This window comes from Zonotrichia albicollis, chromosome 5, assembly GCF_047830755.1.
Source record: "Zonotrichia albicollis isolate bZonAlb1 chromosome 5, bZonAlb1.hap1, whole genome shotgun sequence".
Lineage (NCBI taxonomy): Eukaryota > Metazoa > Chordata > Aves > Passeriformes > Passerellidae > Zonotrichia > Zonotrichia albicollis.
In genome coordinates this window covers 33,486,577-33,499,725 of record NC_133823.1, presented here as the reverse complement: position 1 = coordinate 33,499,725, position 13,149 = coordinate 33,486,577, and the positions used below count along the sequence as shown (strand labels likewise).

The 13,149-nt window shown below is 40.5% G+C and overlaps 1 protein-coding gene across 3 annotated transcripts in view; it reads right to left on the bottom strand.

Moving 5' to 3' along the window:
* GALNTL6 (polypeptide N-acetylgalactosaminyltransferase like 6) overlaps window positions 1-13,149 on the bottom strand; it is a 434,479-nt gene that overhangs the window by 74,194 nt on the left and 347,136 nt on the right. For all 3 annotated transcript variants that reach the window (XM_005483801.4, XM_074541294.1, XM_074541295.1), the window contains exon 5: window positions 2,670-2,855. In XM_005483801.4, the coding sequence (XP_005483858.2) occupies window positions 2,670-2,855 (186 nt within the window). The remainder of the gene's footprint in view (window positions 1-2,669; window positions 2,856-13,149) is intronic.

Genomic DNA, 13,149 nt, shown 5'->3' with positions numbered 1-13,149 from the left:
AAAACAGGGCAGCTTCAAAGCAATAAACACTCAACATGTCCTCTGTTGTGGTTTCCCTGAATGACTTTCAGTCACATGCAGTGCTGAGCGAATCACAAAATATGACTTCAGATAAACATCTGAAAACATACATTTACTATACTATTATTAGCAGCCAGGTGTCATCTGATTTCAGTATAGTAAATATATGCCATGTCAAGTTTATAAGAAAATTCTCTCATTCCTTTAGAAAAACAGGGCACAGGAAAAATATATTAGATGTGTGTTCATTTTCTATTTGTCCTTTATGTAATGCTCTACTTTTTCTTTCAAAATAAAACAGATTTGATTCTGGGCTTCAGTATTCCTCGAGACTCATTTCTAGGTGCTCTGGCTGGTTGGTTATCTACAGGTATTCTACTATATGTGGAATGAGAAACATTTCATTCCTCTTGACAACAGACGGGCACTGATGCAGTTGCTCTCATCTTTCCAGTTTTCTGGTTTGAGGCTGAGGGTTCAATATCAACTGCAACCTGGCTGCAATTGTGAATCCTTTGATGCCAATCTATTTCTTCTTTGGTTTTTACATGGTGAAATATGGCTAAATGTATGGAACAGATTATCTCATGGAAGACCACATAGGCTAGGGGATAAGGCCCAGCCAGGATGGGTTTATGAAAGTCTGGTCCTGCCTGACTAATATGATCTTCTATAAGCAGGTAACCTGCCTAGTGGATGTGGGGAAATGGATATTGTCTACCTGGGCTTCAGTAAAGCCTTTGATACTGTCTCAGAGCATTCTCCTGGAGAAGCTGGCAGCTTAGAAAGGTACACCCTTGACTGGATAAAAAAGTGGCTGGATGGCCAGCCCAGAGAGTTGTGGTGAATGAAGTTAAATCCAGTTGGTGGAAGATTGGAGGTGTTGTTCCCCACAAAATCGGTACTGGGGCCAGTACTTTCTAACTTCTGGATGATCTAGACAAGGGGATGAAGTGTACCCTCAGTTAGGTTGCAGATGACACCAAGTTGGACAGGATTGTCAATCTGCTGGAGGGCAGGAAGGCTCTTCAGAGGGATCTGGACAGGCTGAATCAAGAATTGAGGCCCTTGGGTCATAACAACCCCATGCAGTGCTACAAGCCTACAGATGCACATCTGGGAAGCTGCCCAGAGGAAAAGGGCCTGGCCTGGAGCTGCTGGCTGACAGTGGCTGAACATGAGCCAGCTGTGCCCAGATGGCCAAAAAGGCAAGGCTGTCCTGGCCTGTGTCAGCAATAGTGTGGCCAGCAGGACCGGGGCAGGGATTGTCCCTCTGTCCTTGGCACTTGTGAGGCTGCACATCAAGTCGTGTGTCCAGTTCTGGGCCCCTCAACACAGGAAGGACATTGAGGGGCTGGAAAGAGTTCACACAAGGATAATGGAGTTGGTGAAGGGTCTGGAGCACAAGTCCTATGAGGAGCAACTGAGGGACCTGGAGTGGTTTACCCTGGAGAAAAAGAGGTTCATGGAAGACCTTATCCCTCTCTACAACTGCCTGAAAGGAGGTTGTGGTGATGTGGGGTTGGTTTCTTCTCCTAGTTGTAGGAGAAGAAACTGACTATCTTGTGTGATAGAACAAGGGGAACCGGCCTCAACTTGGATTGCTCCTTTATGACATTTCTGCTCTACATGAAGACATGGAGGTTATTTTTAAAAATGCAGATGTGTTTGAGGGCAAGGAAATAACAAGGGGAACAACTGTACGCATGATTTGATATGAAAGCTAAGAAGGATAAAAATTTGGAATTTTGTGCATTATCTTATTACTGATCTGAAGAGAAACTAGTTAATAGTATTTTTCTTGGTCTCTACTGATAGCTTATTAGAAGAATGCACATGTTGCTGCAAATGCTTTATCAGCTTACTGTGTGGCCCAAGAGTCCCAACATCAGAATTCAAGGAACAATAACCATTAATTAGCAAAACCATAACCTTCTGCGTACTTACAGCAGACTTTTTAAATGAATACAAATTTCTTTATTAGGCAACTCAGAAATTTTCTTTGGTTATGGTAGCAAAAAGCACTCACTTAGCAAAGCATATATACTTTGCATGTATATGTGGTGTATAGAAAAGAGAACATTGTTTCCAGAAGTGAAATCTTAGACTACAACAATTGATTCCTTCCATTCCTTTAACTAATGGAGCTTTGCTGGCTGCAGCTGGAATCCAGCAAAATAGTCAATAGCAAGTCATTCTTTCTGAGCTTCCTGTTGCGAATGCTATTGCTATTGGAATTAACACTGAGGCCTCGGATATATTTACAGCAAAAACTGTTTTAATGCAATGTGGAAAACTAGGAAGGAGTACAATACCTGCATAAAAAACCCTTTCAGTTCTTTAGCAAGGACATGACATTATACTAGATATAGCAGTGTATTTAGTAGTAGTAAGAATAAAATAAATTGCAACTATTATATGCTGAAGCATTACTGAGAGATTTTACAAATTCTTTAGTCTTGAGGAACAAAATGCAGCCGCTCACGTTTCTTGGAGCTCTGTCTCACACTGACACTTGAGACAGATCAGAACTTCAGCAGAACTCCAAACACTTTGACACAGTGTATGTCTAGCTTACTGTGGGACACAGCTTCAGTTACTGGTTCTATACTCTGATTTTAATGCCCGATGAATGCTCATGCACTTACTGAGCAAGGGTGGCAGCCAGTTCACGTTGACCTCGCAGTGGGAGTCCAGGAATGTCAGGACCTCTCCTCTGGCCAGCGAGGCTCCCAGCAGCCTGGTCCGAATGAGCCCTTCCCGCTTCTTGGTGCGCACGATCCTCACCTTGGCAAAGCGGACCATGTATTCCTCCAGCTTCTCTTTCAAATGTTCTGGAAAGAAGGGCAAAGAAATCATCAGCACTGCCAGGCCTGGAGGAGCCAACAGGAGGACAGGTTGGTGTAAAACCTGCAAGCTGCTTTTCTACTTCCATCTTTAGTCACTTCAAGTCCTCCAAACTCTGCCATAAATCCTCCTGAGATGGTTCAGAAAGTGCAAATATTCTCTCTTTTATCACACAGAGGAAGGCACTGACACTGCCACACTTGTTGCTGGCAACCTGCCATCCACAGTATAATGGCCAAAACAGCTGCAGGATATTCATCCATTCTCCTGCTCCTGCAGTCCAGGGCCACATAAACATTCTGGCGTGTCATTTTATAAACAGTGACATCTCCAAGTTTTTATTTATAAGTTTCCTATATCAACTTATTGTGAAGAACTATGCACGGAAATAAATTTGAAAAATAAAACTAGCACAATGAGGTTGTTTTTGTAATGGGAAGGGAAACAGACATGAAGAAAGAGCTTAATAGTTAGATACCAGCATGAAGCACACAGACAGCTGACTTCATAATAAAATTAGGCTGAAATGCAGAGTAGTTGATAGGTTCTCTGATCTGCAAAATCTGGTTCTGTTTGTATCGCTAAACATCATCTTTGGGAATATTTTTTCTTCTGACAAGAAATGCACACTAAGAATCATAAAAAAACCCCAACAACAAAAAACACCCTGCAGTTTTGCCTCTTCCTAAATACATCTAAAACACAAATTCTGATCTTTTATCTTTGCTATAACACCTCAGCTTGCCACTCATTACTTTGGAAAAATACGATAATTTCATTCATCAGGGGAAAAGGGACAGAAAAGCTTAGTCTCTAATAATTAAAACAGTTGACAAGCTACATTTAGTGATGCTAAGGATTGCAAGCTAAGTCTCATGGAAATGGCTTTGTCAAGTTATACTTGTTTCTGATATCAGCTACTAATTTTTTGGACTTTTATGGACAGCACAGGCCTTGTTCCTGTTCTTACACCATTACAAATTGCAACAAGTTTGCTGTGGACTAGCCTAAAGAATTTCCATTTAGGAGTATCCTGGAGTATATAATGCAGACATACAAATTTAAGGCAATGAGCAAGTAAGTCACAGCACAGACAATACAGAATCTTGTGCAAAAATAAAATTAAGCTCCAGTGAAATAGAGCTCCCTCCACATGTTTATTTTCATCTTGCTTTTTTCCTAGCTGACAAACACAAACAACTTTCCAAAGCTATCTGCAGATAAGGAAGAAGCAGAACACTGATGTGTGCTTAGTGGAAGAGTACTACACAGGATGGTCCTTTATACTGAGGAGTCCTGATGCACACTGGCACAGAAGAGGGACTGGGAACATCCCACTGCAATGACTACAGAACAGGCTGGGGCTTCTGGGAGGAGAAACACAACATTTTGGAGATATCCCGAGTCAAGAGAGAGGTTTGTGCTCATTGTACTGCCAAGGAGCAGTATTAGGTCAAGCAAGGAAAGCCAGTTCTGAGACAATAACAAAAATAATGACATTCAGATATATAGTCTATATTTATTATAGAAAGTTTTTGTCTTCTGCTCTGTGTCTGACTGTAGAATACCCATTTAAATTCCTAAATAAGAAGAAAAGAATTATCTCTTTTCCTATCCCACTTCACTATTTGCACTCAATAAAATCCCAACAGTAACAATGCCAAGAGATGTTCTGTGTCTTGAGAGGTGGGTTTTGTATGACCAATCATATTCACAGGACAAGGCCTGTGTGTTACTCTGACTCACTTTAGCTAGCAGCTACAATTCAGTTTTGTGACTGAACTGAGGTTTATTCAAGCCCTGGATCATTTTGTGCCCACAGGCAAAACTGTTTAAAGTGTATATTTATTGAACTGTTTTTCTGTTTTTATGAGCTCCATTGAGACTATTCCCATAGCACAGAAATATAGAAGAAGGGAAATAGACTTAAAAACAAAGATACAAAGACCTTGCAGGTAATATAAGAAAGTCTGTTAGGGCTGTCAGTCTGGATTTTTTTCTATATTGTAAATTGTATCATCTAATAGCCATGAAAAATGAAAAAGCTCCAAAGTGACAGGTTATTACATATTTCCAAAGTAAATCAAATCTAATCAGTTAGGTACCATAGGTTCTGTTAGTCCTCAGACACCAGAAATTTCCAGCAGTTCTCGAAGGTCACCTAACCTTTCTCCTTTTCCATCCACAGGTCTTCAGTTTGTTTGCACTGAATGGTGCATAGGCACCCAGCACCAAGAGCAAGGCCACACTGCTGCACATTGTTAAGACAAGCACTAAAAAAGAACTGGGTTGCTCAGCCAGAACTCACCTCTCCAACTCTGGAAGCAGCTGCTAAACGCCTTGGCCATGGCACAAATTCCCCATCATCACCTGTCTGGTTTTCGGCTGTTTGAAGGGCCTGGAAAGGCCCGGGGTGGCCTTGGGGCAGCCCGCGTATCAAAGGATGAGAAGAGGCTTCAGTTCTTCTTTCGGTCTCTGTGTTTATTAATTGTTCATCTAAAAGATTTTCTTTCGGCCCGACAGAGGTCTGCTCAGCATCCAGCCATGAGCACACTCCCCTCCCCTCCGGACAGTCACCTATCTTTATACCCAAAGTTGCGTGTACAATATTTATCATTTTTCCCCAATACCTTTCACCCTTATTGCCCGGTGCACTTTTAGTAATGACCAATCCCAAAGTGCCACCATCACCACAGAAGATGGAGGAGAAGAAGAAGAAGAAGGAGGACAGGACACGCCCCAATTCCTCCATCTTACTTCTCTAAAGCCCCCTGTACAGAAATCCTAAACCCTGTCTTTCACCCTCTAATTAACTAATCCCTTCACCATTCACCCCGGTGAAGTCCTCCTATCCTCATACAGGTGTTGTCTCCTGTGTAGGATCAAAGTCCAGCCACCAAACACTTCTGGCAACATTCCAGGACTCCCGAGGGTGGTCTCGGTGACTCGGCACCTCAGTCCTGAGGTGCTGAGATCCCACAATCACCTGCCTACCCTCAGAGATGGGTTCACTGGTGAGACTCTGGTTGATCAAGGAGTTGTGCAGCTGCTACACAGCTCTGAATTTCATTACGTGTCAGACACAATTGCTTTATTCCTTCCTGGTTTTGGGCAGTTCCCCTCTTTGAAGGTGAAGGCAGCTACCAAGAAAGCACCTAAATGCTCTGATGGAGAGAAGCAGGAGCCTTTCTTGGACAATCCAACATTGGTAGATTCCTGGTGCCTGCAGGCTCACAAGTTGGCCTTCACTAGCTGGGTGTCACAATGGTTACTGCCCTCACAGCAGGCAGTTTGAACATGGCCACCACTGCTGTTTAAATGAACGAATACAAATGCACCCTTTTAATGCATCCTGATTGTTATCACTTGTCTTGAGCCAAATTAATTCACTGAAATTCAGTGTCATATAAAGGAATTAATTTCATTCCTTCCAAATCCTTCAGCGAGCAAATTCTGGAAGCTGAGTGCCTATCCTCTCAGGAAAACACTTCAGGGACAGATGATGTAAACTATCAAATTATGATACATTCTTTTCTGTTCTTATATCAATTGCTAAATAACAATAGAGTTGAATAATATGATTTGATTGTCATTAGTTATATTGGAGCTTGAAATTTATGAAATTGATGGTAGTTCATACCGTTCTTTCATTGCTTTAGATTTCTTGCAAACTCAGGAAGAAGGTCTCTCAAATTTTAATTGTTTTCCTTTGGCTGCAATTCTATGGAACAAAGAAAAGCTCTGCACCACCTTCCTCCCTCTCTCTCAGGTAGCTCTTCATGCATTTTAGACAGCATATCACCTGATTTGTGAAGAACTGCATCAAAACATCCAGTACATCTTTTGATGCCAGAATTACATATCCCAAAATTATTGTCATCTATTTAATTAGTCCAATGACTGAATAATTTTATCATCTTCTCCTAGTTGCTAAGGAACAAGTAGAAAAAAAGCAGAAACACACAAATAAAATTTGCACATCTTCTTTATACAGAATTCTAAATGCCTCCTCATTTAGACATATCTGGAAGGAGTAAGGAAGAAAACAAAAGTAATGGCTTGTGAATTTTATAGAGCTTAGTTAGGCAAGTGACATTAAAAGACCAGGTCTACATACAAACCAAAGTATATGGATTACTAGAGAGACATAAGGTATCTGCATTTTATAGACCAGTTACATGTTAGTAATATCCTAACAGTAAGTCATGACAGATTCAAATAGAGGCCTGCAAGAACACCTACTGCATCTTTAGTTTTGAGATATGGCAAGGAGGGTGGTTTGGGAATTTATTTGGGAAAAAATTCTCAATAACTATGAAAACATCACAAAGTGTTTAAGTTCAATGTCTAACTCCAATATGGTTGTGAGAATGAAAATACCTTAAGGTGAAGGAAACAAATTCCCTTTTGGATCCATAACTACTGATCTTTTAAACTTAAATCATTACAAAAGTGATCTCATACTCTAATTTGTCCTACAATATCTTGAGGCACTATCTGTTTCAAATTTTACCAATCTCTAAAAGCAAAAATAAACACAGAGTAACAGCCAGAAACAGTAGAATATAGTAGTTTAAAAAAAAACTGTAGTATTTTCTAATATAAATATAAATACTAAAAACATATATTTCATTTAGAAACTCATTTTGATTAAAAAATAATATCAGTGTTTGTGATTACTAACAAATTTAGATTTTTTAAATCTTTTTTGACAAACCTATTAGAATAAACTTCCCCTTTCCACAATAAATTTCCCTCACAGAAGAGAACACCAAATATTTATTTCCTATAGTACAACTGCATTTTCTCACAGATCCCAACTATTTTATTGCTAATACTGCCTGCAGAAGAAGCATCTCACACACAAACCCTGTGTGTTACACATACACATTTACAACTAAGCAAACTCAAGTAGACAAGTAAACATGCATGAATCAATGTTAGCACAAAACTGTAATTCTAGAGAAATTATTTTAAAAAAAATTATAATGCAGTGTGTAAAATAGAAAGCAACCTGTAATAAAAAGACATTTAAATGCCCAGAGCACAGCACATTCTGCCCATTCATTACCAATGGTAATCAGATTTGAACAGATTTGCCAGGACAATACAACAGGGAGTTAGGATGGTTTAGTTTATGTTCAGTAGAATTACATAAATTCCACTTTTAGAATTGGGTATGAGAGAGAAGTCAGTATTTAAATTCTACAGGAAGCTATAAATGATACTTTTTGCATACAAAGAAGCCAAAGACCCTTTCATTAGATATGGGAGCAAATATCTAATTCGTAATTGAAAAGAAAATTCATCATACTTTTCTTTCCAGTGCTGATCAGATGAATCCCTGAAACGTAAGTTTGACACATGCCAGGCACCTGCTAGGGCAAGAGCTGGCACAAGGGTGACAAATAAAGAATAATGCATGGGCAGGCTCTTTACAGGCTGTCACCGCTCTGACAAGTGATGATAAAGGGAAGCATTATGTCTCTTCTAGTGGCAGCCTGTAAACAAATTCTCCATTGTAATTGCTCTGCATGGGCCTCCTCTGTCTTCATTTAAAGTCTGGAGAAGTTTTTCTAAAATAATAGCAGAGACACAATTGCTTAGTCATAATAATTAAAGATCTACTCAAGCAGAATACCTATTTACTTAATTTGGTGGCCAGAAATAAATTGGAAACCAGGGTTCTGTCTTTGTCAGGTAAAAAAATCATGTCGTAGTAAAAAGCAGAACTGAAACTGTTCTCTCATGTTGGGATGCATACAGAGAGTATTTCATTATCACATTAGTACCCATGTTACCGTGTGATAAGAAATGTTCATCCAGGGTTACTGAGAATGAGTCAGGGAGACTTAAAAGATTACATGAAAGCTAGAGCTGGTCTTCAGGATGTGCTTGACTACAGTATGGACCATGAAAAAGGAAGGAAAATACAAAGAAAATAAAGTATTTTGTTAAGCTCCACTCCAGTCCAGCCAGGCAAGTCCACCCCAAATCTTTGCCTGTAACAGAGCCCTTCTCCATATCCGTAGCACCTCAAATTTCTGCTAGTACAAAAAGTACTAGTAATTTCTGTTAAGGATCACTGACCAACAAATTATCAAATATTGAAGAGCAGCAACAGAGTCTGCTACATGCCTGGATAAACAATTTTAACTAAATCTGTTTATTTCTAACCTGAATTTACTGAGAGGTATGTAATTCCATGCTCTGGAATTCCCAACATGAACCATATGAAAATAGTCCAAAAAAACCCCTTACAGTAATAGAAAAAGTTTATTGGCCTCTCCTGTTATCACACCATAGGAATATGGGAGGAAGCAATGTGGCCAAAATTATAGTAGTCTGTGGCCTTAGCTCAGTAAAACAATACAGAAACCACCATTTCTCTTGGTGAAAACTAAAGCAGTAAAATGGCTATTTTGCCTTGCAACATACACAAGGCAGCTTCTTTGAGGCCACCTCAAGAAGATTTTTCTCTATCTTTTTTACTCTCTGGACAGCAACAAAGAGCTTTGTGCCCATATGCACATACAAACCTGCAAGTACACTCATGCACCCTCCATGGCTCTCATAGTGAGAAGAACTCCATCACTTTATTATGTTCCTTCCTGCAAGATGGGATTATCTTCCCAGGTAAAATTAGTGAGGATATCCTCCTTTTGTTTCCTGAAGCCTTGAGCATATCTTTTTTCCCAGAACAGCTTAATCTTTTGATGACTGACTTAAGCTTGATAGAAAATACATAAAGGAAACTGAGTGGCCTATAGTTATTCAGTTATTCCTTGTTTTCTGATGCAATTGACAAAAGAGCCCTCTCCAGTGCATTGCCATTCTTTTTACTTTCACTGCCTGCATGTCTGTTACCATAAAAACAATCAGTCTGAATACAGAATACAAGGTGAGCCTATGAATTTCAGAACATCATATTCCTCTCTTCTAGTTTCCCTCTAAGTTTCTTATTTGCAGAAGGTTGATTGGAAGCGCTGGTTAAACACAGAATGATTGCATAGTCTATACCAGGTCAGCTGCCACTTTTCATAGCCAAGTCAAAGTCTACAAGAAGGACAAGTCCCCTGGTTATAACTCTGGGTAAACTAATCCATTGCTGCACTACTGCTCTTGTGAATAAGTCTATTTTATAAAGTTCAAACTGAATCTTCCAAGCTGCATCCTGGGGTTATTGCCTCATGCCATCTGCCAGTATCAGGAGGAATTTAGTTTTTCCATCTCTGCAATTCCCTTTCAAGTTACTGTGGGCAGATGTTAGGTCACCATTTAGCTACCGCTTTGCCAGACTAAACAAGCCCAGGTTTGTCAGCCTTTTGGCCCATGGCAGTCCTGCCAGTCCTCAGCTAAGCTGACTCCAGCTGTAGTCCTTCTTGAATTGCAGAGCCCAGAATTGGATGCAGAATTACAGCTCTGTGCAGAACCAATGGTGTAAAAAGCATAATTTAATTTTATCTGATTACTCCCATCCTAGCATAGCCCAATCCAGTTTGCCTTCCTGGTGATACAAGGTGAACACATTCTCCTATTCACTTGGTACCCACTATGACCTCTGCAGGTGCTTATATCACACTAGCTAGCCAGTGTGCATTTTTACCGGTACATGGAGTTATTCACCTGGCTGCAGAATCTATCACTCCTTGTTGAACTTAATTAGATTTCTTAGGCCTGATCCTTGAGCTTCCTATTTATTGTGTAAATTCCTCTCTCTGTTTTTGTATCATACACATATTTGCTGAGGGCACACTGTCTCATCATGCAGGTATCAGTGACTAACCCTGATCTCCGTATTTACCTAAGCTGTTCTGCCAATTAGTCCTGACTAAGGAAATCTGGAGGAAGGATGGGGAAGTTTTCTGCTGAACAGATTTTAGTATCTGATCCATAGCCATTCCAGAAAACAAGAAGTTCCAGAAGCAGACAGGTAGCGTGGAAACTATTGGGTATGGTAAGTTCTGATACAGACTGATAAATAAAAGAAAAATTCATATCTACTTAATAGCAATATTCTAAGAGCCATCTTATTTTAGCCCTGGATAACCCATTCTTTCCAAAAAGCTTTGCCCGCTCTTTCCAAACAGTTTTGCACACCTAAGACTATGATCACTTGAGATCACCATGTATTTATTGCTGATCTGGAAATAGCACTGCTTACAGAGACTTGTGACACTCAGAAACTTGTTTTGGCTGTGATGTTTGGGTTAACTGGCTTGAGTCAAGCTAAAATGCAATCTCTTTTTTCTCAAATTAATAATGAGTCAAGATAAAATGCAGTTTCTTTTTCTGACATTAATAATGACTCAAAGTCCTTGCATGATATACTACAAGGCTGTGGAGAGTATCCTGAATGTGCAATTGTTGTGTTCATTCCTTGCACTTCAATGACTATGAACTCCCAGACAGCATCCTCATATTGATGTTCAATTTCAACTACAGCCTGTTAAAGTTGAAAGAATCTCCAAACTACATAGTAAATGCACATTCTTTTGCTACAACGTGGAAAGGTCAGCATTGCTAAGAACAAGAGGCTGAACAGAGCACATGAATACAGCTTGATTTCATTCAGGATAGACTTAGGGTAAACTTCTCTGAGCAAATCTGTTTTGTTGCACATGGGCTTTCATATAGTCATGAAAGGAGTGATGAGGACTGCAGAATCTGTGAGGCAAGCTGGATTTGCTGAGACTTCTCCAATGATAGAGACATTCAAAGATCCTGGTACTCCTTTGTTCCACTTCCCTGAGCCCAGATAATTGTGACTTACCAGTCATTCTGTCACCAGCAGAGAAGTGTCTTTGTCAACAAGATGAGTGTTCAAGTAACTGAACACCTTGATATGAGCTGCGGTGACTACTTACATGGATGTCATGGAAGCATCATTAAACTCTTGAGGTACCTTTTCATTCAGGTTTTTGAACAGGAAAAGAAGTGAAACATTTCATTTTAAAGGCTGCAGTAATGAAGCACAGTGCATCAAACTGCCTCCTAAGCATCTAGGGCTGGCTTGATAGCTGGTTAGTAGTACTGACACAGCTCCAAGTTTTCCTTCCTTATAAGAAAACAATGGAAGATTTTTTATTGTGTTCATTCCAACTGCCAATTGTATGAGGTAGCTCTCCAAACTTTCAGTAGCACTGTAGTGTGGCAGCATGTCTTTCCTACAGCTGATAGCAGGCTCCTTCATTTGCAGAACATTTTGCTCCCTGGCATTGCTTTACCACAAGAGCAGCATGTCTGGTGGAATGAACTTCATCCAAACTGGGAAGAATTTCTTCATATAGGTCATTCTCTGAACACAATCATGTAGCACAGACCTGTCAAAAGAGTGACCTTGCTGCATTAAAATTTGATTGTTTTTAACAGGTCTGTTTACTACAGAGGTATTTATACAGTAACTCGTCCCCAAGGGAAGTTTATTGTGAGGTTTCTTCCAGGTTGCAAAGCCAATTAGAAGGTTATTTGGAAGTGAATCCATGAAAGATAAACTTTCCTTGAGATCAACACATTACTCACACATGCTATTCTCTTTCTTTCACAGTCACAATTTTGCATCCTGACAATATTGATTCTTAAAAATCGTAAATGATGACTGTCCTGGGGTGACGTTATGATGCTTGTATATCCCCATTCATCTGTTCTGTGCCTTTAAGACCGGCACTGAAGAGTGGAAGTTTTGTTTGGGTTTCTCTTATCAGGACACAGAGACAAGCAGTACACAGAGAGCTGTTTTTTTTTTTACTTCCAGCTTTGGGCTTGCTGCTTTTGCTTGCTGCTTTTGCTTGCTCTCTTTTTCTGCTCTTGCTTCTGCTCTGCTTTCTGCCTCTGCTTATTAGCTAGTTCTAGCTAAACAGTCCACATTGCTTCCTGGACTGTTTCTCCTCTCCTGTTCCTGTGACCATCTCGAACCTGCTCCGGACTGGGACCCGGGAACCCCAAGGGTTCGGCTGCAGCGGCTGGCCCAGCGCCGGAGGGACTGAGAACAGAGCGACCACCCCCGAAAGAGACTTTCTGATTTTGCCATCTTTCTCAGAGCGGTGTCATCGGGTATTGTTCATTTTGTGTGCTGGGGGGTGCGGGGCCAGTCAAATAAACAGGTTCTTTCCACCTCTCTCCGAGGAATTTTTTCCCGAACCGGTTGGGGGGAGGGGCCGTGTGGGTTTCGCTTTCTGGAGGGGCCCTCCTTTGCCGATTCTTTAACAAATTTGCCCTAAACCAGTACAAATCTTTGGCGCCCAAACGTGAGGTGAGAGAGAGAGTGGAAAAACCCTGTTT